The sequence below is a fragment of the Pan troglodytes genome, chromosome 20 (assembly GCF_028858775.2).
Source record: "Pan troglodytes isolate AG18354 chromosome 20, NHGRI_mPanTro3-v2.0_pri, whole genome shotgun sequence".
Classification (NCBI taxonomy): domain Eukaryota; kingdom Metazoa; phylum Chordata; class Mammalia; order Primates; family Hominidae; genus Pan; species Pan troglodytes.
In genome coordinates, this window is record NC_072418.2 from 9,469,757 (window position 1) to 9,494,167 (window position 24,411).

The 24,411-nt window shown below is 47.3% G+C and overlaps 1 protein-coding gene across 6 annotated transcripts; it reads left to right on the plus strand.

The window, feature by feature from the left end:
• Positions 1–497: 497 nt before the first annotated feature.
• On the plus strand, positions 498–19,719 carry ZNF557 (zinc finger protein 557). Of its 6 annotated transcripts, XM_063801091.1 has the most exons (9): positions 498–1,055; positions 1,848–1,939; positions 5,459–5,590; positions 6,783–6,892; positions 7,442–7,530; positions 8,168–8,294; positions 13,117–13,212; positions 13,727–13,809; positions 14,633–18,056. In XM_063801091.1, the coding sequence occupies exons 4-9, from the start codon at positions 6,862–6,864 to the stop codon at positions 15,497–15,499; spliced, it is 1,293 nt and encodes a 430-aa protein (XP_063657161.1). In that variant the 5' UTR covers positions 498–1,055; positions 1,848–1,939; positions 5,459–5,590; positions 6,783–6,861; the 3' UTR covers positions 15,500–18,056. The 6 variants fall into 6 exon arrangements, with proteins under 6 accessions (XP_063657161.1, XP_054529054.1, XP_054529056.1 ...); XM_054673079.2 differs by lacking the exon at positions 5,459–5,590 and having other exon boundaries at positions 14,633–19,719; XM_054673081.2 differs by lacking the exon at positions 5,459–5,590 and having other exon boundaries at positions 7,463–7,530; positions 14,633–19,719.
• Positions 19,720–24,411: the final 4,692 nt, after the last annotated feature.

A 24,411-nucleotide genomic window follows, 5' to 3' on the forward strand; every position in this document is an offset into this window, starting at 1 on the left:
AGACCTCCTCTCTACAAACAAATACAAAAATAGCCAGGCTTGGTACTGTGGGAGGCCCGGGTGGAAGGATGGCTTGAGCTCAGGAGGTCGAGGATGCAGTGAGCTATGATTGCACCACTGCACTCCAGCCTGGGCCACAGAGTGAGACCCTGTCTCAAAACAAACAAACGAAAAGCCCCACACACACACACACACACACACACACGCCCTAAATGTGTGGCTATATCATTTTAACAGGCGGTGAATGTGGAGAAAGGACTGAAGAAAACTTCACTTTGCATCCTGCTACCTGAACAGTTTTAAAATCCACAAAAAGCCCTACACCCAAAAACTGACCTCCACCAAGTCTTGTCCTCTCAGCCTACTAGCTCAACCCCATTCCATGCCCCACCACTGCCTTATCTTGTCCACATACTCCCCCACCAAACCTGGTATTAACCCACAGCAAGACCCGCCCATCAAACCTAATGCCCGCCCACAACCCCGCCCCGGAACTTAGTCTCTGTCCTGACAGCCCCGCCCCCACGCCTGGTACCGCCCACGGTCCCGCCCCAGAACTTCTCCCCACCCCCGGAGCTGATCTCCACCCACACTCAGCCCTGCCTCCAGGCCTGGTACCGCCCACAGCCCCGCTCCAGAGCTGGTCCCCGCCCCCGGAACTGATCCCCGTCAACACTCAGGCCCGCCTCCAGGCCTGGTACCGCCCACAGCCCCGCTCAAGAGCTAGTTCCGCCCCCAACCCTGCGACAGACCCGCGCCAGGACGACCCTGCCTCCGCGGCTGTCCCTAGCCAGGGCCCAACCTGGTTGTATTAATAACTAAGCAAACTAGAACACCTCAGCCGGAGGCTGGGGTGCGCGGCCGCTGCACCAGCAGCCTGAACCCGGGGGTCCTGACACGCCGCATTTTGGGCTGGGACCAGCTGGAGCCGGAAGCGGAGGTGCAGTGTGGCTGGCCGGAGACCGGAAGCGGAAGCGCGCTTGTGTCTTCTGAGAAGAGCCGCGCTTGCAGCGTCTGGGAGAATCTTTCGGTTTCTGCGAGAGGTGCTTCATTCCGTGAGTCCGAGTCCAGAGAGGGGCCCCAGCCGCGGGCCTGCGTCCCTCCCGGGAGCCGGGTTTCCGCCCCTGAGGCCTCGGGCTGTGCGCTCAGTTCAGCCGGAAGCTGCTGTTTCCTCCGGTGTCCGGGCCCCGCGCCCCCTGTCATCCTCACTCTGTCGTCCTCACCCTGTCGCCCTCACCCGGGGCGATTCTGCGCCCCAGGGGACTTTTGGCTATAGTTGGAGACGGTTTGGGATGTCACAAAATGGAGGGTCGGAGGGACTGTGCTACTACTGTAATCTAGAGGGTGGAGGCCAGGGATGCTAGCAGCTCAGCATCCTGCAGCGCGTAAAGCAGCCGCCGCCAGCAAAGACTCATCCAGCCCCAAATGTCATTAGTGCCCAGGTTGGGAAACCCTGCTGGAGGGCATTAAAATCTCTGCAGTCCTGAATACACTGTAGAAATTATTTAGAATTCAGCCGAGTCCACTTATAAGGCCTAAAGTGACGAATTTAAAGCAGCTGGAGTCACCATACAATCTCCAGCCAAATGAGTTAAGCAAGTCAGATGAAAACAGCTTTAAGCTTCTTGTCCCATTTTAGGGACCAGATGGCTGGATAGGAATCTGGTGAATTCAGGCACAGCCAGTAGCCTGGGTTCTTATTATTCTTTAAATCAATTTTTTTTAAGTGAATGGGGTGATCTTTCTATGCAACAACTGTATTAGTCTCAGTAAATACATTTTACTATACGTACATATTACTCCCTACAAAAGGCCTCATAAGCGATTTTTGTGCCCTTTTTATTTAGACGAAAAAAGTATAATTCAAGCTCAGATTTGTGTTGAAACCAGCCTCAAGGTTCACCTATCCTCACTGATCCATGGACTTCTGTATGATCAGGTAGGTACCGTGTAGAACCTGCAAGTTGCAAGACCCCACTGTGTAGAAAACCTGCGAATGGATTTTTCCTGTGTTCAGGTTGTAAACACAAGGACTTACTAAGAGTGAGGGTATTTTTTTTTTTTTTTTTTTTGAGACAGAGCCTCACTCCGTTGCCCAGCCTGGAGTGCAGTGGTGCGATCTCAGCTCATTGCAACATCTGCCTCCCAGGTTCAAGCAATTCTCCTGCCTCAGCCTCCCAAGTAGCTGGAATGACAAGGGTACACCACCACGCCCAGCTAATTTTTGTATTTTTAGTAAAGATGGGGTGTTGCCATGTTGGCCAGGCTGGTCTCGAACTCCTGACTTCAGGTGATCCACCCACCTCGGCCTCCTAAAGTGCTGGGATTACAGGTGTGAGCCACGAGTGAGGGTATCTTAAAAATTATTTGTTTGATGGCTTATATTCAAGAGAAGGATACTAAGGGGTGTGTGATAATGTGTGTCAAAATAAGTCAATAAATATAGCTATATGCAAATCAGTACACAAAACATGTAAACACTATTTAAAAAAATTTTTTTCAACCTTCCAAGACATCTCAATTTTTCTTTTATTTTTTTCTTTTCCTAACAGGCCTGCCAGCCTGTAGACTTATGCTGTATAATAAGGTAGCTGCTGGTCCATGCGGTTGTTTTAATTTAAATGTAGACCAATTAAGATTCCATAAAATTTTAAATTCAGCTTCTCAGTCGCACTAACCACATTTCAAGTGCTTGACAGCGACATGTGGCTAATGCCCCTATTGAACAGCAAAGATTAAGATCATTTCCATCATCCCAGAAAGCCCTGCTGGGCGGCATTGTTCTAGTCTCTTCCATCTGTCCATTGCAATGAAGCCAGAACGGCTATTGTAAAAGATAATTTGTGGCCAGGAGCAGTGGCTCAAGCCTGTCTGTAATCCCAGAACTTTGGGAGGCCGAGGTAGGTGGATCACCTGAGGTCAGGAATTCAAGACCAGCCTGGCCAACAGGGTGAAACCCCGTCTGTACTAAAAATACATAAATTAGCTGGGCGTGGTGACTCTCTTGAGCCTGGGAGGTGGAGACTGCAGTGAGCCAAGATGGCACCGCTGCACTCCAGCCTGGGCAACAGAGCAAGACTGCATCTCAAAAAAAAAAGAAAAAAAAAATGCTGGGCGTGGTGGCTCACGCCTGTAATCCCAGCACTTCGGGAGGCCGAGGCAGGCGGATCGCGAGGTCAGGAGATCGAGACCATCCTGGCTAACGTGGTGAAACCCCGTCTGTACTAAAAATACAAAAAAAAAAAAAAAGATTAGCCGGGCGTGGTGGCGGGCGCCTGTAGTCCCAGCTACTCGGGAGGCTGAGGCAAGGGAATGGCATAAACCTGGGAGGTGGAGCTTGCAGTGAGCCGAGATCACGCCAGTGCACTCCAGCCTGGGTGACAGAGCGAGACTCCGTCTCAAAAAAAAAAAAAATACAGCCAGGCACAGTGGCTCACACCTGTAATCCCACCACTTTGGGAGGCTGAGGTGGGCAGATCGCCTGAGGTCAGGAGTTCAAGACCAGCCTGGCCAACATGGCAAAACACTGTCTCTACTAAAAATACAAAAATTAGCTGGGCATGGTGGCAGGCGCCTGTGATCTCAGCTACTCGGGAGGCTGAGGCAGACAGAATTGCTTGAATCCAGGAGGCGGAGGTTGCAGTGAGCCGAGATCTCACCATTGTACTCCAGCCTGGGTGACAGAGCAAGACTGTCTCAAAATAAATACATAAAGATAAATTTGCTTCAGTCACTCCCCTGCCTGAAAAGCCTTTGCTGGCTCTCCACTGCCTCTCATGTTCAAACTCCTCACCACTCTTTATAATACCTTTCAAAATACAACCTTTCCTGTGCACTCTGGCCCCTTATTTGTCCACATGCTCCAAACTGTGAACTTGGCTTCCTAAGCAGCTTGCTTTCCTGCCTCTGCACGTGCACTTTCCACTGAGCAAGACCCTACCTCGACTCTCAAGACTCAATTCAAATGTTTATAGTGTTTTTCCTTCCAAGGCTTCCCAGTCCCCTTCTTCCCAGATCCTGGGTTGGATGCCATGTGCCCCTCTGCCATCTCACATATCACTCTGAAATGCAGCGGCAGGTCTGTGTGTGTGTCCCGCTCCCAGAAAGCCAGTTCTTAGATGACAGGGATCTTCCTCCCCTCCATCTCCAGCACCCAGCTGGGGGCAGGCATCAATAAAACGTGAATGAAGGGTCAACGTCGGGACCCTAGGGCTGCAGAAGGGATTTGAGAGGAATAACTGGGTGAGGAAATGCTACGCCTGGTTTGGACTTGGGAGGGAAGAGGGGGCGACCCACCAGGGGCTCACCTATGCAGAGTTCTCTTCTCTACCGTTTGTGCAACACAGCTGCTGGAAGAGCCCACTCACAAACAAGTATAAATACATGGAACTGTAGAGAAATAATACAGATGTTTGTTTTTTTGGGTTTTTTTTTTTTTTTTTGAGATGGAGTCTTACTCTCACCCAGGCTGGAGTGCAGTGGCACGATCTGGTCTCACTGCAACCTCTGCCTCCTGGGTTCAAGCGATTCTCCTGCCTCATCCTCCCAAGTAGCTGGGATTACAGGCGCCCACCACCATGCCCAGCTAATTTTTAAAATATATTTTTAGTAGAGACAAGGTTTCACCAACTTGGCCAGGCTGTTCTTGAACTGCTGACCTCAGGTGATCCGCCCACCTCGGCCTCCCAAAGTGCTGGGATTGCAGGCGTGAGCCACTGTGCCTGGCCATAATACAGATTTTCTTGCATGTCATAATACTAAAACTTTCAGGCTTTTACATATAAGTACAAATATATAAACTTTTCACATGTATATGTGAATTTTGGGAGTTCTGTTAACACCACAGAGACCAGATGTCAGAGACACTTGGCAGCTGTATTAATTGGAGGGTGGGGGCTGTGAGGCTGCAGGCAGGAATGGGAAAGAGCCTCCCATCTCTGCTTGGCTCCAAGTACCAGCGAACAACTGGCCTGTGGGGAATGGCTCTCCATTCACTCCTCTCCCAATCCTTCTCTCCCCGGAGATTGGGGGTATGGGGGTCACCCAGGATAAATTCCCTGGGCAAGAGATCTAGAAGGAAGCCAGGGCCTGAATGCTACATCTCAATACAAATTCCTAGAGAGACTGAGTGGCCCTGCCTTCCATGAATAGCCAGCACCGTCCACCCTCTACAGCTCTGTTTTGTCTACCTGGCCCAAACTCTTACAAGTCTCTAACTGCAGACGGCGCCTGCCCCCGCCCCCACCAACCCCTCCCACACACACCCTTGACCACTTTTTTTTTTTTCCAAACGGAGTGTTGCTCTGTCGCCCAGGCTGGAGTGCAGTGGTGTGATCCCGGCTCACTACAAGCTCTGCCTCCCAGGTTCACGCCATTCTCCTGCCTCAGCCTCCCAAGTAGCTGGGATTCCAGGTGTGTGCCATCATGCCCAGCTAATTTTTTATTTTTATTTTTTTAGTAGAGATGGGGTTTCACCATGTTAGCCAGGATCGTCTCGATCTCCTGACCTCGTGATCCACCTGCTTCGGCCTCCCAAAGTGCTGGGATTACAGACAGGAGCCATCGTGCCCGGCCAGCCGCTTTCATCTTTGTGTGTATACACACACACACACACACACACACACACACACACAGCCCTTCTTTTCTCATAAAAAAGGAAACATTCCATATATACTATTTGGTACTTTTTTTTCCCCTTAAATTTACTGACGATAATAACCTCTATTGATATCTAGAGATCTTCTCTCTTTTTTTTTTTAATGGGTGCACTGTAATGCCACAGTGAATAATCTTACACAACTTTTACATTTGTGTATCTTACAGATCGATTCTTAGAAGTTGCAGGAACCTAGGGTCTCTGATAGAAAATGGCTGGAGCTCTGCTGGGCTGGCATGAGAGTGGGGGGTGGGGAGGAGGAAATCAGCTGAAATGAGGGGTAGCGACATCTGAGCTGGTGAGGTGGAAACCAGGAGGAGGGGGTGGCCAAGGCAGATCACAGGCTGGAGACGGGGTGACCGAGGCAGATCACAGGCTGGAGAGGGGGTGACCCAGGCAGATCACAGGCTGGAGAGGGGGTGACCCAGGCAGGGCACGGGCTGGAGAGGGGGTGACCGAGGCAGGGCACGGGCTGGAGACGGGGTGACCGAGGCAGGGCACGGGCTGGAGAGGGGTTGACCGAGGCAGGGCACGGGCTGGAGAGGGGGTGACCCAGGCAGGGCACGGGCTGGAGAGGGGGTGACCGAGGCAGGGCACGGGCTGGAGACGGGGTGACCGAGGCAGGGCACGGGCTGGAGACGGGGTGACCGAGGCAGGGCACGGGCTGGAGACGGGGTGACCGAGGCAGGGCACGGGCTGGAGAGGGGGTGACCGAGGCAGGGCACGGGCTGGAGAGGGGGTGACCGAGGCAGGGCACGGGCTGGAGAGGGGGTGACCGAGGCAGGGCACGGGCTGGAGTGGGGGTGACCGAGGCAGGGCACGGGCTGGAGAGGGGGTGACCGAGGCAGGGCACGGGCTGGAGAGGGGGTGACCGAGGCAGGGCACGGGCTGGAGAGGGGGTGACCGAGGCAGGGCACGGGCTGGAGAGGGGGTGACCGAGGCAGGGCACGGGCTGGAGAGGGGGTGACCGACGCAGGGCACGGGCTGGAGGGGGGTGACCGAGGCAGGGCACGGGCAGGAGAGGGGGTGACCGAGGCAGGGCGTGGGCAGGAGACGGGGTGACCGAGGCAGGGCACGGGCTGGAGAGGGGGTGACCGAGGCAGAGTGTTCCCCCCATTTCTTCCAGAGTGCTGTCCTGAGAGCCCTGCAGGATAAGGAAGGAGCATCCTGCTTCCCGGCTGCCCTGTTGCTGTCAGAGTCACAGGATGGCAGCCGTCATCCTGCCCCCAACTGCTGGTGAGTCGTGGGGTCCTGGCAGTTCTCAGAGTCCAGCCTTGAAAAGTCCTGACCCACAGCATGGGACGGGAGGGGGTTGGGCAGAGCAGGTGAGGCAGGAGTGGAGCCCCAGGGGCCCAGAGGTCCTCCGTGTCTGATCGGGCGGCTCTCGGGATTTGGGACTTAGGCATTTGGGTGTCTGTGGGTGTCACCTGTGTGGTGAATGTGCTGGAGCTTTTGAATTCTCCCTTTAGTTCTTTCTGTGAACCTGATAAAAACACAGTGACGCCCTTGGAACTTCAGTTTCCTCATCTGTGAAGTGGGAATAATCCCTTCCCCAAGTGCAGTCAGACCTTAAGCCCTGTTTCCTGGCGTGGATGCGGCAGGGCCATGCTCTGGTTTCCTTGGATTGCTGTGGGTTGGTGTTTGCGTGGAGTAGAGGTGGATGCTTTGTGGGTGACTGTGTATGCATGGGGACCTGGTCGATCGCAGGCAGGTGGGGAAGCCTCCAGATGTGTGAGTGGACACAGGGCAGGTGTGGATTCCTGGTACTCATTTCTCCTCCTCCAGCTCTGTCTTCCCTGTTCCCAGCCTCTCAGCGAGAAGGACACACAGAGGGCGGAGAGCTGGTTAATGAGCTCCTGAGAAGCTGGCTAAAGGTGAGTCAGATGTTCCTTTTTCCAAATCATGATTCCTTCAGCCAGAAGGTTGGACTCGATGCCTTTCAGTGGCCTGGAGCCCCATGGCCAAACTTGTTCCTCAGGCATCCCAGGGTCTCTGAGTGAGGGCTGCCCAGAAAATACCAGTGTGTGTCAACGTTTACTGCAGGTTCAGAGCTCCCTCCAGAGTCCCTGAGTACATCATGTGCTCCTGAGAGTTTTAAGGGAAAGCCAAGTAAAGACGTGATGATGTTCTAAACCCAAGCAATTAATAAAGGCCATACAGAAATCATTCATTCACTTACCAAGTATTTCTCTGATTTCTGCCATGTCACGGGCCCATGATCCCCTGGAGATTGAGGGAAATAAGATCACAGGAGCTCCCAGTTTGAGTGAGAAAAGACAGCTGCTCTGTGGTACTGTGCGCTGGACCTGGGAGTAGCCTAAGGAGACAAGCATTGAGGGCTGAGCTCAGAAGCCGGGGAGAAGAGCTCAGAACCCCAGGAGAGGAGCTCAGAACCCCCCCACATCTCGTGCTCAGGTTTCCCCAGCCCTGGCTCTGTTCTCCTGGCCCCTCTTCCTGTGCACGTTGGTGGGGGTGGTCCTTGGCTAAGCCGTGATGTTTGCAATGCTTTAGGGCTTGGTGACCTTCGAGGATGTGGCCGTGGAGTTCACCCAGGAGGAGTGGGCATTGCTGGACCCTGCCCAAAGGACACTGTACAGGGACGTGATGCTGGAGAACTGCAGGAACCTGGCCTCACTGGGTAAGCCTAATGTCATTCCTGCATTTATTTAATGACTCAGGAAGTAAGTCTTTTTTTTCTTTTTTTAAATTGAGGTAACACAGGACACAAAAGTCACCATTTAAACTATTTTCAAGTGTCCAATTCGGTGGCTTTTTGTAGGTTCACAGTGTAGTACAGCCATCGCCACTAATTCCAGAACATAGTTGTCACGCCAAAAATAAGCCCCATAGTCATGAAGTGGTCTCTCCCCAGTTCTCCCTCCTGAACATCTTGGCAGGCACTAATCTTTCCATCTCTATAGATGTGTCTCTTCTTTTTGAGGGGGTTGTTTTTAGACAGTGTCTCCCTCCATCACCCAGGCTATAGGGCAGTGGCATGATCCTGAGTAGCTGGGACCACAGGTGCGGACCACCACGCCCAGCTAATTTGTTTATTTTTTGTAGAGATGGGGTCTTGCTATGTTGCCCTGGCTGGTCTCAAACTCCTGGGCTCAGGTGATCCTCCTGCCTTAGCTTCCCAAAGTGCTGGGATTACAGATGTCAGCTACCATTCCTGGCCCTATTCTTGACATTTTATATAAATGAAATCATACAAAATGTGGTCTTTTGTGTCTCACTTTTTGCTTAGCATAATGTTTTCTTTCTTGTTTTTTTTTTTTTTTTTTTTTTTTTTTGAGATGGAGTTTCGCTCTGTTGCCCAGGCTGGAGTGCAGTGGTGTGATCTCAGCTTACTGCAGCCTCCACCTTCCAGGTTCAATCTGTTCTCCTGCCTCAGCCTCCTCAACAGCTGGGACTAAAGGCATGTGCCACCACACTCAGCAAATTTTTGTGTTTTTAATAGAGATGGGGTTTCACCATGTTGGCCAGGCTGGTCTTGAACTCCTGGCCTCAAGTGATCCACCCACCTCGGCCTCCCAAATTGTTGGGATTACAGGGATGAGCCACCACGCCTGGCCGATGTTTTCAAAGTACAGCTGTGTTGTAGCACATAGCAGAACTTCATTCTTTTTATGGTTGAATATTATTCCATTATGTGTATATACCACTTTTTATATATCATTTCATCAGCTGATGGAAATTTAGCCTGTTCTCATCTTTTGGCTATTGTGGGTAGTGCTGCTATGATCATTCATATACAAGATTTTGCTTGAGCACCTGTTTTCTCTTGGGTATATACCTAGGAGTGGAACTTCTGGGTCCTGTGGTAATTCTGTGTTTAATGTGTTGAGGAACGTCCAAACTTTTCTACAACTGCCACACCATTTTACATTCCTACCAGCAGTGCATGAGACCAGCAACGTATTACAGTTTCTCTGCATCCTTACCAACATTTGTCTCTTTTCCTTTTTTTAAAAAATTATGATAGCCATTCTTGTGGTTGTCTGTCTCATTGTGGTTTTTATTTCTATTCCCTAAAAAAAATGATGAGATTGGCCATCTTTTCTTGTGCTTGTTGGCCATTTATACATCTTTTTTGAAGAAATGTTCATTCAAGTGCTTTTTCCATTTGGGGGGCATTGTTTGCCTTTTCGTTATTGAGTGGTAAGAGTTCTTTATATGTTCTGCATCCTAGACCCTTATCAGATATATCATTTTCAAAGATTTCCTCCCATTCAGTGGATTGCCTTTTTACTATCTTGAATGATAGTTTTGCAGGAGATAGAATTCTTGGTTGATATCTTTCTTTCAGTATTTGGAGTATGTCATCATCCCACTGGCTTGCGGCCTCCATGGTTTCTGGTGACAAATCAGCTGTTAATCTTGTACATGATGACTTATTTCTCCCTTGCCATTTTTCAGGATAGTCTGTCTTTGGCTTTTGACGGTTTAATTTTAAGGTATCTCAGTATGAGTTTTTAAGTGTATCCTATTGGGAGATCCTTGAGCTGCTTTGATGTGTAGACTTGTAATTTTCATCAAATTTGGGAAAGTTTGGCCATTATTTTTCCATATATTCCTTTTTTTTTTTTTCCCCCCGGAGTCTCACTCTGTCGCCCAGGCTGGAGTGCACTGGCACGATCTCAGCTCACTGCAACCTCTGCCTCCTGGGTTCAAGCAATTCTCCCTGCCTCAGCCTCCTCAGTAGCTAGGATTACAAACGCGCACCACCACAGCTAGCTAATTTTTGTATTTTTAGTAGAGACAGGGTTTCACCATGTTGGCTAGGCTGGTCTCAAACTCCTGACCTCAGGTGATCCTCCCACCTCGGCTTCCCAAAGTGCTGTAATTAGAGCGTGACCCATTGCCCCTTGCCAATTTTTCCATATATTCCTTCTGCTCCTTTCTCTGTCTCCTCTCCAGTAGCAACTCCCATTATGTGTATTCAGATGTTCGATGGTATCTTCTGGGTTTCTTAGGCTCTGCTCATTTTTTTCCCTTTATTTTTAATTTCTGCTCTACAGATCAGGCAATCTTAACTGACCTGTCATCAAGTTCACTAATTGTGTCTTCTGCCTGATCAAGTCTTCTGATGAACCCCTCTACTACATTTTTCATTTCAGATAATATATATTTTTCAATTTTAAAATTCCTATTTGGCTCCTTTTTATAATTTCCATCTCTTTATGATTTTCTCTATTTGGTGAGAATTCATCCTCATGGTTTCCATTAGTTCTTTGTACACAGTTTCCATTAACTCCTTGAGCATATTTGAAATAGTTGATTTGAAGTCGTTGCCTAATAAATCCAATGACTGGGTTTCCTTGTGGAAAATTTCTGTTCATTTCTTTTTTCCTATAATGCAGTTTCCTTTTTTGTTTCTTTCTTTTTTTTTTTTTTGAGATGGAGTCTCACTCTGTCACCCAGGCTGGAGTGCAGTGGTGCAATCTTGGCTAACTGCAAGCTCTGCCTCCCAGGTTCACGCCATTCTCCTGCCTCAGCCTCCCGAGTAGCTGGGACTACAAGCGCCCACCACCACGCCTGGCTAATTTTTTGTATATTTAGTAGAGATGGGGTTTCACCGTGTTAGCCAGGATGATCTCGATCTCCTGACCCTTGTGATCTGCCCACCTCGGCCTCCCAAAGTGCTGGGATTACAGCCATGAGCCACTGCGCCCGGCCCATTTTTTTGTTTCTTTACATGCCTCATAATTTATTTGCTGAAAACTACTTTCAGAATATTACAATATGGCAGTTCTTTAAATCTGATTTCCCCCCTCCCCAAGGTTTGTTGTAGTTGGTATTATTTCTTTGTTTAGTGACATTTCTGAACTAATTTTGTAACGTCTGTATTGGTCATGTGTGGCCACTGAAGTCTCTGTTCTGTTAGCTTAGTGTTCAGCTTGGGATTAATTTGTCAGAGATTTTCTTAAATACCTGGAACCCAAAAGATGACCAGTCTTTGCCAATGGATCTGAATTACATGTTGAAGCATGTCTTCAAAACTCAGCTAAAGCATCTTACAACTCTGACTTAGCCTTCAGTTCCTTCTTATGCAGCGCCTGAAGGTCAGTCAAAGGTGAGGGCTTGGTGCCTTCTCAGATCTTCTCTGAGCATGTGTTCATCCCTGGGTATGAGCATGGCCTTCTAGAAATGTGTGGAGGCCGGGCGCAGTGGCTCACGCCTGTAATCCCAGCACTTTGGGAGGCTGAGGTGGGCAGATCACCCGAGGTGAGGAGTTGGAGACCAGCCTGGCCAAGATGGTGAAACCACATCTTTACTAAAAATACAAAAAAATCAGCCAGGCGTGGTGGCAAATGCCTGTAATCCCAGCTACTTGGGAGGCTGAGGCAGGAGAATTGCTTGAACCCAGGAGGTGGAGGTTGCAGTGAGCTGAGATCACACCACTGCACTCTAGCCTGGGCGACAGAGCAAGACTCCATCTTGGTGGGGGGGGGGAGGTGTGGAAAGATGCTCTACTCAGAGCATCTTGTTCCCAACTTCTCCTCCCAGGTTTTTTGGTTAGTCTTTTGTTTGCTTCACAGTTTTCCCTTGCCCCGTTGAGCAGTGGCTGATTTGCCTTTAGATGTGTTGGGACACACTTCCCTCTCCACCCTCCAGCTTCCATAGGTGTAGCCTCTTCAGACCTGGGAGAGTTTGGAGTTACACAAATAAAGGGAAGCCCTTTGATCCAGCCCATCAGGGAGCCAGCAGACAGGTCAGAAGAGAACAACCACAGGTTTTTGAGAATAAGGTGCATTCTGTTCCCTTCAGCACTAGAAACACAGGTTGTTGTCCTCAAGACAAAATGGGGAATAGAGTGTGCAGCTAGAGTCAGTTAAAATGTCACAGATCTCTCTTACCCAGATTCGGCTGTCTGTCTTGATTAGGCATTCTCCTGTGGCTGTAAACTTTTGATGACATTCAAGAGCTCCAATGAAGTTGATTCTGTTCTTGCCCATATACGTACTGTTTTTGTGAAGGGATGGAGTTGTGGAGTTCCCTACTCCACTACTTTCACTGACATCACTTCGTTTAAGTCCTTCGTAAGCACCTCTGTTCCTAGGTCTGTGCTGGGATGTGGGAGTAGTGAAGAATGCAACAGACATGCCCCCCACCCTCATGGAGCTGTCTGTCTAATGCTATCTGTATGAAATGAAGATCTCCTTCTTTCCCTGACTATATATTCTCTGTAGTTAAATCTTTTGGGCTTTCAGATTCTGTATTTAAACCTGGACAGGGGCTCCTGGGACCAGTTATCCTGCAACCATCCTAGATATTGCTTGTGGGTTGTGTGTGTGTGTGTATGTATAAGACGGTTGCTGTATTTATTCAATTTTGGCATAATTATTTCTCTGCTCCTGAAGCCACACCTCTTCACCTTCAGAACTGATTTCAGTTTCATGGGAGAGCTTGTCTGCTGCACAGTCCCCCTACATCATGTGTCTTTTCTTCATGTACAGGGAACCAAGTTGATAAACCTAGTCTGATCTCCCAGCTGGAGCAAGAAGATAAAGTGATGACAGAAGAGAGAGGAATTCTCTCAGGTACCTGTCCAGGTGAGCACCAGGTGGATATAAGTCCTTGTGAGGAACAGCTCTGGCCAGGGACTGAGAAGTTGGGAGTATTATAATACATTAGGAAATATCAGTCAGAGAACTGTGTAAATGCCCCTTTTCCCAAGAAGGCCAAGAACGTTTGGTCTGAGCCCCCTCATGTACCTTCATGACTTCCAACTTTCTGTCATCTCATACTTTACTTGGGCCTCAGGGGAGAAAAAAAGACATCTCTTTTTCTGAAATTTAAGTCTCCTATGAGCTCTTTGATCAGTTTCAGTCCACCTTGCCTTCCTGACAATTCCTTCATTCTGTCAACATCAATCTCAATCTTCCTAGAGTCTTTCTTAAACATTGCCTAAAATTTTCACACCCATATCTCTTTCACTGAATGCCTTCTCAAAAACCCTCACCTCTCAGATTCTGCCTTCACTCACGTATGCATTTTACTATTTCACCATCAACTTAAAATTTGCCTCTTTTCTATCAACTTAAATTTCTTTTTAACTTGTTTCAGATGTGGAGAATCCACTTAAAGCCAAAGGGTTAACTCCTAAGCTGCATGTTTTTCGAAAAGAACAGTCTAGAAATATGAAAATGGTAAGACTAACATGGGTGATTCCTGGTTTTTCCATGGTAGAATGCCCTACATGAGAAAAGCCACAAGGACTGGCTTTGTTGGCCAGGCACAGTAGCTCATGCATTTAATCCCAGCACCTTGGGAAGCTGAGGCAGGTGGATCATGAGGTCAGGAGTTGGAGACCAGCCTGGCCAATACGGTGAAACCCCGTCTCTACTGAAAATACAAAAAAAACTTAGCTGGGTGTGGTGATGCACACCTGTAATCCCAAATACTTGGGAGGCTGAAACAGAAGAATCACTTGAACCCTGGAGGTGGAGCTTGCAGTGAGCCGAGATTGTGCCACTGCACTCCAGCCTGGCGACAGAGCAAGACTCTGTCTCAAAAAAAAAAAAAAAAAAAAAAGTGGCTTTATTAAATAGTTATTAAAGGAAAGTGTCATTTTTTTCAAAGAGAAAGTAGTACCTCTGGAGAGATACTGTGAAATTATTTTGAATTTGGAGAAAAGCATTAGTTAGCCCCAAACTTGTTTTTCCTGAGAATTCCCACAAGTAAATATTTCCAGTAGTCTGAGTCAGATATTGGGTATTTGAAAAAGAAATTAGCCTTAAATTTATCAGAAAATACTCTGTGAATATGATAAAGATTTGTAGAAAGAATCCATCTTCTTTAAATGCTAAGAATTCAAACTGACAGAAGCCATGTACCAGCACTCATGATGGCAAAAACATTAATTCCAATACTATGATACACAACAGAATTCCTGGGAGAGGAAATTCCTCTGACAGCATTTGATGTTAAAAATATTATAAATGGTACTTATTGTCATCTCTTAATCAATAGGAGAGGAATCATCTTGGAGCAACACTCAACGAATGTAATCAGTGTTTTAAAGTCTTCAGCACAAAATCTTCCCTTACGCGGCACAGGAAGATTCATACTGGAGAAAGACCCTATGGCTGCAGTGAATGTGGGAAATCCTACAGCAGCAGATCTTACCTTGCTGTTCATAAGAGAATCCACAATGGGGAGAAACCCTATGAATGCAATGACTGTGGGAAAACCTTCAGCAGCAGATCTTACCTTACTGTTCATAAGAGAATCCACAATGGGGAGAAACCCTACGAATGCAGTGACTGTGGGAAAACCTTCAGCAATTCCTCATACCTCAGACCGCACTTGAGAATTCACACTGGAGAAAAACCCTACAAATGTAACCAGTGTTTTCGTGAGTTCCGCACTCAGTCAATCTTCACAAGGCACAAGAGAGTTCATACGGGGGAGGGTCATTATGTATGTAATCATTGTGGAAAGGCTTTCGGCACGAGGTCATCTCTTTCTTCGCACTATAGCATTCATACAGGGGAGTACCCTTACGAATGCCACGATTGTGGGAGAACCTTCAGGAGGAGGTCGAATCTGACACAGCATATAAGAACTCATACTGGAGAAAAACCCTACACATGTAATGAGTGTGGGAAATCCTTTACCAATAGCTTTTCTCTTACAATTCACAGGAGAATACATAATGGAGAGAAATCCTATGAGTGCAGTGATTGTGGAAAAGCCTTTAATGTTCTCTCGTCCGTTAAGAAACACATGAGAACTCACACTGGAAAAAAACCCTATGAATGTAATTATTGCGGGAAGTCCTTCACAAGTAACTCCTACCTTTCTGTGCATACGAGAATGCATAATAGGCAAATGTGAATTCAGTAACTGTGGGAAAAGCATTCATTGATCTTTCATGCCTCAGATAACATGAGCGAACTCTAACCAGATGTATGAATCACCTGCTACTGTGTAACAAATTACCCCCCAAAATTTTGTGGCTTCAAACAAAAACACTTGTTATCTCACAATTTTTGTAGGTCAGGAATTCAGAAACAACATAGCTCTATAGTTCTTCAGGATCTCTCAAGAGGTTACAGTCCAGATGTCAACAGAACCGTAATCATCCAGAATTTTTACTGGTGAAGGGACCACTTCCAAATGGCTTACTCACATGCCCGACAAGTGCATGCTAGCTGTTTCCAAGGGACCTGCGCTTCCAAATCACGTAGGCCTCTCAACAGGGCTGAGTTTCTTTATGGAAGAAACTTCTCCCCAAAGCCAGTGATCTAAAGGAGCCAACACAGAAAGCATAATGTCTTTTATGACCTAGCTTCAGTGAGATATGTTTTCATGTCCCTGTTACATTGGTCATACACACCAATCCTGATATAATGTGGAAGAACACCACAGGAGGTATGAACAGTAGCCATTCGGAACCATCTGGAAAACTTGCCATGAAATCAGTGGAGGAAAGCCTTCAGCTGACCCTCTTTTTTTTTTAAGACAGTGTCTCACTCTGTCACCCAGTCTGGAGTGCAGTGGTGTGATCACAGCTCACTGCAGCCTCTACTTCCTGGGATCAAGTAATTCTCCTGCCCCAGCCTCCAATGTAGCTGGGACTACAGGTGCATGACACCATGTCTGGCTAATTTGTTTTTTTTTAAACTAGAGGGAGGGTTTTGCCATGTTGCCCAGACTAGTCTCAAACTCTTAGGTTCAAGCAGTCCTTTCATCTTGGCCTCCAAAAGTACTGGGATTACAGGCATGAGCCAGCATGCCCCGCCAACTTCTAATCTGATCAATATGGGAGTAGCATTCAATCACCCACAGGTTAACTCACTCTAGAGAGAAATCTTGTGAGTGTAATCTGTATGGTAAAACTTTGAGCTCAAACTTTCCCCCTACCAAAAAAAAAGTATCTACTGGGGAGCTGCCCAGGTAATGCAGTAGCTGTAGGAAAGCCTTCAGTGATGGCTTCAGGGAGTCACATGACAACTCACAATAAGGGGAAACCCTGCGTGTGGCATCAAAAATGGAAAACCATTCAGGGGACACTCATTCCTTAAGTCACATTTCGGAGATCATACAACAGAGGAATATGCTGAGTATACACAGTGTTGAAAAGCCTATAACACAAACAGTCATATTACCAAGCACAAGACAGTATAGTTTGGTACGCTATAAAAGCCTTGAATATTCTCTCCATTTTTAAGAAGTGAGATTCATACTAGAAAAACCATTGAATTCCATCAGTATTAGAATGTCATTTTTCCACATTTTTTAGGAACCTAACTCAGTGTAAGATAACTATTTATTTATTCAATTTATTTTTTGAGACAGGGTTTCATCTGTGCCCAGGCTGTAGTGCAGTGGTGCAATCTTGGCTTATTGTAACCTCTGCCTCCCAGGCTCAAGGGATCCTCCCACCTCAGCCTCCCAAGTAGCTGGGACTGTAGGCATGCACCACCATGCCTGTCTAGTTTTTGTAAAGATGGGGATTCACCATGTTTCCCAGGCTGCTCTCAAACTCCTGGGCTCAAGTGATCCACCTGCCTCAGCCTCCCAAAATGCTGGGTATACAGGAATGAGCTACCACTCTCAGCCAGAACTTCTTAAGATAAAGGATGAGGGAATGTTTTCAGTGATACCTCTTATATTAGGAGAAATATGTAAATGTTCCTTGGATGCAATACTCACGAGTGTATTAATTTCAGAAAAATTTTCAGTGATTCCTCCCTTTATGCATGAGAGAATTCATTTAGAGGAAGCCCTAGGAACGTAATCAATGTTAGGATGCCTCATCTCTTAACTGAGTGGCCACACAGTAACTTAGAACAAAAGGTGTAAGTGCTATGAATGTGGAATTACCTTCATCAATGTCTCATCTGTAGGTTGGGCCACTCGCTCATTCATTTTCAGTCTTTTAATATAAACATTTATGGCTATAGCAGTCCTGAAAATCTTACTACCTCGTTTTATATACAGTGTATTTATTATAATTCTAAAACATCACCAAATATTCAGAAAGGTATTTCCAAACAGCTCCTGAGTGATCTAGTTTGTTATAATAGAAATTAGACAATATTTGCCAGGCGTGGTGGCTCACACCTATAAACCTAGCATTTTGGGAGGCTGAGGCGGGCGGATCACCGGAGGTAAGGAGCTTGAGACCAGCCTGGCCAACATGGTGAAACCTCGCTTCTACTAAAAAATACAAAAATTAGCCGGGCGTGGTGGCAGGCATCTAGAATCCCAGCTACTCAAGAGGCTGAGGAAGGAGAATCACTTGAACCCGGGAAATGGAGGTTGCAGCGAGCCAAGATCATGCCACTTCACTCCAGCCTGGGCAAAAGAGTGCAACTCTGTCTCAAAAAAAAAAAAAAAAAATCAGACCATATTTGATATATTTTTTTCTAATTTAATAGTATTTTGTCAGAGTACATGGACTTTGTGATTTTGGTTGTTTTCTCTTTGTGTCCTAATACGGCAAATACTGTTTCTTTCTTTTTTTTTTTTTTTTTTTTTGAGACGGAGTCTTGCTCTGTTGTCCAGGCTAGAATGCAGTGGCGCGATTGTGGCTCACTGCAAGCTCTGCCTCCCAGATTCACGCCATTCTCCTGCCTCAGCCTCCCAAGTAGCTGGGACTACAGGTGCCCATCACCATGCCCGGCTAATTTTTCATATTTTTAGTAGAGATGGGGTTTCACTGTATTAGCCAGTATGGTATCAATCTCCTGACCTCATGATCCACCCGCCTCGGCCTCCCAAAGCACTGGGATTACAGGCATGAGCCACCATGCCTGGTGCAAATACTGTTTCTTAATGTTCATTCTCCCTACTTAAAGGAAAAGATAAGTTGTCAATGAGCAGTACTGAAAATGTACAGTGGGGCCAGGTGCCATGGCTCATGCCTGTAATCCCAGCACTTTGGGAGGCCGAGGCAGGCGGATCACCTAAGGTCAGGAGTTCAAGACCAGCTTGGCCAACATGGTGAAACCTCGTCTCTACTAAAAAAAATACAAAAATTAGCTGGGCGTGATGACAGGTGCCTGTAATCCCAGCTACTTGGGAGGCTGAGGCAGGAGAATCGCTTGAGCCTGGGAAGTGGAGGTTGCAGTGAGCCGAGATCGCACAACCACACTCCAGCTTGGGCGACAGAGTGAGACTCCATCTCAAAAAAAGATGTACAGTGTACTAGGCTCTCCTGAAGCTTAGGCTTTATCCCACTCTGCTGGCTAAAAGAAGCAGGAATAATGCACTGGGTGAGACACCGTCTGGCTTATTCTTACCTATTTTCTTTTCATTCTTTCTTTTGGAAAGTGGACACAAAGCATAGAGTTAAAAGAGCCTTTTTTTTTTTTTTTTCACTATGATGATAAAAACCACAGTGTAGGGGCTGGGCGTGGTGGCTCATGCCTGTAATCCCAGCACTTTGGGAGGCCGAGGCAGGCAGATCACCTGAGGTGGGGAGTTCGAGACCAGCCTGATCAACATGGAGAAACCCTGTCTCTCCTAAAAATACAAAATTAACCGAGCATGTTGGCGCATGCCTGTAATCTCAGCTACTTGGAAGGCTGAGGCAGGAGAATCGCTTCAAACTGGGCAGAGGTTGCCGTGAGCCAAGGTTGACCCACTGCACTCCAGCCTGGGCAACAAGAGCAAAACTCCATCTCAAAAAAAAAAAAAGAAACAGTGCCGAAAAATCACAATGATTTGAGTTCTTCAAAAACCTTTGATTGGCTGCATTGGCTCTGTTCTGCATATTACTAGACGTCTTACATGATCACAAGTAACCACTAATTGGTTAAAACCAAAGAGAGATAGAGAGTGTGTGTGTGTGTTTGGTTGGGGGGTGTTGTGTTAGCTTCCAGGTGAATGCATTATCTAACTGTTAATCCTGTTTATTGATCTATTTTTATAAGTGCTCCATGATTCTTTGAAAACAGTATACTATGTATCTAATTTTTGGATACAGGATGGACATATGTACTCAAACTAATTGTGTTTTTCAATTTGTACTGTATTTGTTTCTCTCGACCTGACTTAGTGATAGAGGTAGATTAAAGTCTTCCACTAGCATGGTGGATTAACAAATTCTTTCTGTAATTCTGTCATTTTTACTTTATATATGTTTATGTGTAATGTAACTAGGTGCATAGAGTTTTAGATATTTTCCTGTGAATTTATTTATTTTCAGTAGGGGCCATACCTTTTCATACCAAATAATTGTAATATGAAAATATATTAACAGAAAGAGATCAAACATTTCGCTAGCCCATCCTATAGACCAGGCGCTCTTCAAAGTGCCTTATAAATATTAACTGCGTCCTCACTATAAGCTTGCAAACTGTGCTGTTACTGTCTCCAACTTACAGATGGGAAAACTGGCATGGAAATGTCTAGGTTGCTTGCCTGAGTTCACCAGCTAGTAAGTGGTAGAGCACAGATTGGAATCCAGACAGTTCATTCTCATAACCACTAGCCTGTTCATTGAGTACACTCCATGTGGCTAAGCACTGTTTGAGATGCCATGTCTAGAGCAGTGAATGAAACTCAAGTTTTGCCATTGAGGCACTTACATCCTAACGGGGAGGGGTGAATTATAGAAAAATCAACAACATGGCTGGGCGCTGTGACTCACGCCTGTAATTCCAATACTTTGGGAGGCTGGGGCAGATCATGAGGTCAGGAGTTTGAGACCGGCCTGACCAACATGGTGAAACCCCATCTCTACTAAAAATACAAAAAAATTAGCCGGGTGTGGTGGTGCGCGCCTGTAATCTCAGCTAATCAGGAGGCTGAGGCAGGAGAATCGCTTCATCCTGGGAGGTGGAGGTTGCAATGAGCCGAGATCGTGCCACTGCACTCCAGCCTGGGCAACAGAGCAAGACTCCATCTCAAAAAAAAAGAAAAGAAAAGAAAACTCAACAATATTCATGTTGTGCAGAAAAATAAAGCATTGTGAAAGAGTTATGGAGGGCTGAGGACTTGCCATTTTATATAGCATAGGAAGGGAAAGGCCCCCAGTTAAGGTGCATTTGAGGAGAGACTATTGAGTAGGAACTTGTGGCAAGAGCACTGTTGGCATGCAAAGACCCACAGCACAGAGGCCAGTATGACTCAGGTAAAATAGGGATTCAGGGATTAGAGGGTAATCGGAGATGCAGATCCTGATCTTGTGGGGGTTTATAGGTCATTGTTAGGGCTTTTCCTTACATGTTCAGGAAGTTGGAATATCAAGAGTCCCAGCAGGAAACAGTTGACACACACGTCAACTGGGATGATTCAAGCGCAGTTTATATCAAGGGACTACTCACAGAATTGTGAACAGGATGTAGGGAAACCACAAAAGGTACTTGAAATGGAACATCGGTCTTCTCCCCACCTCAGATATGGGTGCTTCTGGTTCTCCAGCCTTCAGACTCAGACTCGCAACTTACACCATTGGCCCTCCCGGTTCTCAAGCCTTTGGACTTCACACTGGGGTTTACACTGTTGGCTCCCCTGTTTTCAGGTCTTTGAGCTTGGACTGGAGCAAGACTACCAGCTTACTTGGTTCTCCAGCTTCCAAACAAATGGCAGATCGTAGGACACCCATAAGCCTGAAGGGACAAAGGAAGAGAACTGCAAGTTGTTGTTCCAGCGAGGAGAGGGCCGCATTCCAGGAGCTGACAGGAGGTCAGTGAGGGGCAACATCCAGCCTCGAGTTCTGCAAAAAATAGTAAGGGTCGGCCAGGCACAGTGGCTCACACCTATAATTCTGGCACTTTGGGAGGCCGAGGTGGGTGGATCACTTGAGATCAGGAGTTCAAGACCAGCCTGGCCAACATGATGAAACCCATTCTCTACTGAAAATACGAAAACTAGCCGGGTGTGGTGGCATGCGCCTGTAGTCCCAGCTATTTGGGAGGCTGAGGCAGGAGAATTGCTTGAACCCGGTAGGTGGAGGTTGCAATGAGCCAAGATCATGCCATTGCACTCCAGCCTGGGTGACAGAGTGAAACTCCATCCCGCCCCCCCCCCCCCAAAAAAAGAGAAAGAAATAGCCAGGGCCAGCCCTCCTTGTCCTTCATTCTTCTTATATCATATTTGGGTTCCCGATTTGCCAAACTCAACCAAAAGCCAATAAGGTAAGGGAGTTCGTTGATAACGTTCATAGTAACTAATCATCCCAAGTACAGCAGGGTAGAGGAGGTGAATCTGCTGGGGCGAATGGAAGATACCCAGTATTGGTCACTCCTTTTGCTTCTCAGAATCTACTCATGCCCATCACCTGGATGGAAAGTTCATATCCAAGCCCAGGAATTCTATCAGTTGCTCAGCTACCCTGGGGTGGTGTCCATGCATTGATACTCCCCGATGAAGCCTAACATAGTTGCCAACACCAGTGTTTCCTGTATAGGATGAGGAATAGAGCCATTGGGGAGGAAAGCACAAGAAATAATTAACCTGGCTGGGCGCAGTGGCTTACCCCTGTAATCCCAGCACTTTGGGAGGCCAAGGTCGGTGGATCACGAAGTCAGGAGTTTGAGACCAGCCTGGCCAACATGGTGAAACCCCGTCTCTACTAAAAATACAAAATTAGCCAGGCACAGTGGTGGGCGCCTGTAATCCCAGCTACTCAGGAGGCTGAGGCAGGAGAATCGCTTGAACCCGGGAGGCGGAGATTGCAGTGAGCCGAGATCACGCCACTGCACTCTAGCCTGGGTGACAGAGCAAGACTTCATCTAAAAAAAAAGAAAAAAGAGAAGTAACCTAAAGGACTTGGTTCCCAGAGGGGAACACTTCCACCAAGAGACACAGTAAGAGTCTCATCGGATGTTAAACTGTGACTTCTATGAGACCAGCACACAAGGAAAGAAGTCACCATACTGATTTAGGTAATTAATGCTATCATCCATAGAATCTGAGGCTGCTGTTACATGATGAGTGCAGGGAGGAAAACATTTGGCATTCACGGAATCCATTGGGATGTCTGTTACTATTCTTTCCCCAATTTTAAAGATAAAAAAATTTTGGCCAGGCGCGGTGGGTCACGCTTGTAATCCCAGCACTTTGGGAGGCCGAGGCGGGCACATCACAAGGTCAGGAGATCGAGACCAGCCTGGCTAACATGGTAAAACCCTGTCTCTACAAAAAATACAAAAAAATTAACCGGGCGTGGTGGCGGGCGCCTGTAGTCCCAGCCACTTGGGAGGCTGACACAGGAGAATGGCGTGAACCCAGGAGGCGGAGCTTGCAGTGAGCCGAGATGGCGCCACTGCACTCCAGCCTGGGCAACAGAGCGAGACTCTGTCTCCAAAAAAGGAAAAGATAAAAAAATTTCACCAGCTATGTCCTGAGAAGGGCATGGTGAAAACCCCGTAGGCATAAGGATCTGGAGCAGCTCTCCAGGTAAGTCACCTAGACCAGCAGGATCTAGGTGAGAAGGAAATCTAGAATTTTCACCCTAGTCAAGGGTAAATGGAATCTGGAAGGTGCAAGTAAAGGAGTGTGATAAGCATCAATTGCATCTCTGAGACTTGTTCAGGTGGAAAGGGCTGTCTACAGTTTGTCCCACTGATCTTCCTCTTGTCAGTTTCTCCAGGCAACGGGACCAACCTGGATCTTGAGGGCACTTACTTTAAGAATCCTGGGGCCGGGCGCAGTGGCTCACGCCTGTAATCCCAACACTTTGGGAGGCAGAGGCGGGCAGATCACTTGAGGTTAGGAGTTCGAGACCAGCTTAGCCAACATGGTGAAACCTCATTTCTACTAAAAATACAAAAAATAGCTGGGCATGGTGGCACATGCCTATAGTCCCAGCTACTCCAGAGGCTGAGGCAGGAGAATCACTTGAACTCAGGAGGCAGAGGTTGCAGTGAGCCAAGATGGCACCACTGCACTCCAGCCTGGGCAACAGAGGGAGACTCTGTCTCAAAAACAAACAAAATGAATCCAGGGCATCTGAGTGGCACACATGGTGGACCACAGTAGGTACAGTGGTGGCACTACGCAGCAAAAGAGCTCTTCACCCAATGTGCCAGAAGCCAATACTATGACATCAGATTTTTGAGAAAAGGAAAGGTTTGTATTGCAAGTTAACAAGGAGACAGGAGTCCAGCTCAAATTTGTCTTATGCCAACTTTAAGGCAGTAATTTTCTTAGAAAAGGTGTAGGGCGTGGATTCTGGGATTAGCAGGCGATTGGTGGGAGGAAAGGTCTGTTAAGTCCTCAGGCAGGTGCAATGATCTCTTCATGCCTCCTCATGGGTTCCATGTGCAAAGCCATACTAACTCAAGGGAGTTTGTATGAAACACGCAGTGGAAATTTGCACTGTGACGTCAGCAAGCTCATTCTACACAAACTCCATTTGGCCATATTGGTTCTCACAGATTTTAGGCAGTTTTGTTACAAGTGGAGGCAGTTTCAGCGTTTTAGCAAGTTATTTCTTTTTTTACCTGCCATCCTGCAAACTCAATGAGAGGTGAAGCCAGTTGGACTTCCTGGGTCGAGTGGGGACTTGGAGAACTTTTCTGTTTTACAAGAGGATTGTAAAACACACCAGTCAGCACTCTGTAGCTAGGATTGTAAACCGCACCAGTGAGCGCTCTGTAGCTAGCAAGAAGATTGTAAAATGCACCAGTCAGCAGTCTGTAAAACACACCAATCAGCAGGATCCTAAAAGCAGCCAATTGCAGGGAGGATTGAAAAAAGGGCACTCTGATAGGACAGAAACAGAACATGGGAGGGGTCAATAAGGGAATAAACGCTGGCCACCCCAGCCAGCAGCGGCAACTAGCTCGGGT

What these genes read in the sequence shown, in the direction of transcription:
- ZNF557 (XM_054673079.2), top strand. Translation starts at nt 6,862, where the DNA reads ATGGCAGCCGTCATCCTGCCCCCAACTGCTG. An exon ending in CATCCTGCCCCCAACTGCTG is followed by an intron (nt 6,893 to 7,441) that starts GTGAGTCGTGGG and finishes CTCCTCCTCCAG; the next exon opens with CTCTGTCTTCCCTGTTCCCA. An exon ending in CAGGAACCTGGCCTCACTGG is followed by an intron (nt 8,295 to 13,116) that starts GTAAGCCTAATG and finishes CTTCATGTACAG; the next exon opens with GGAACCAAGTTGATAAACCT.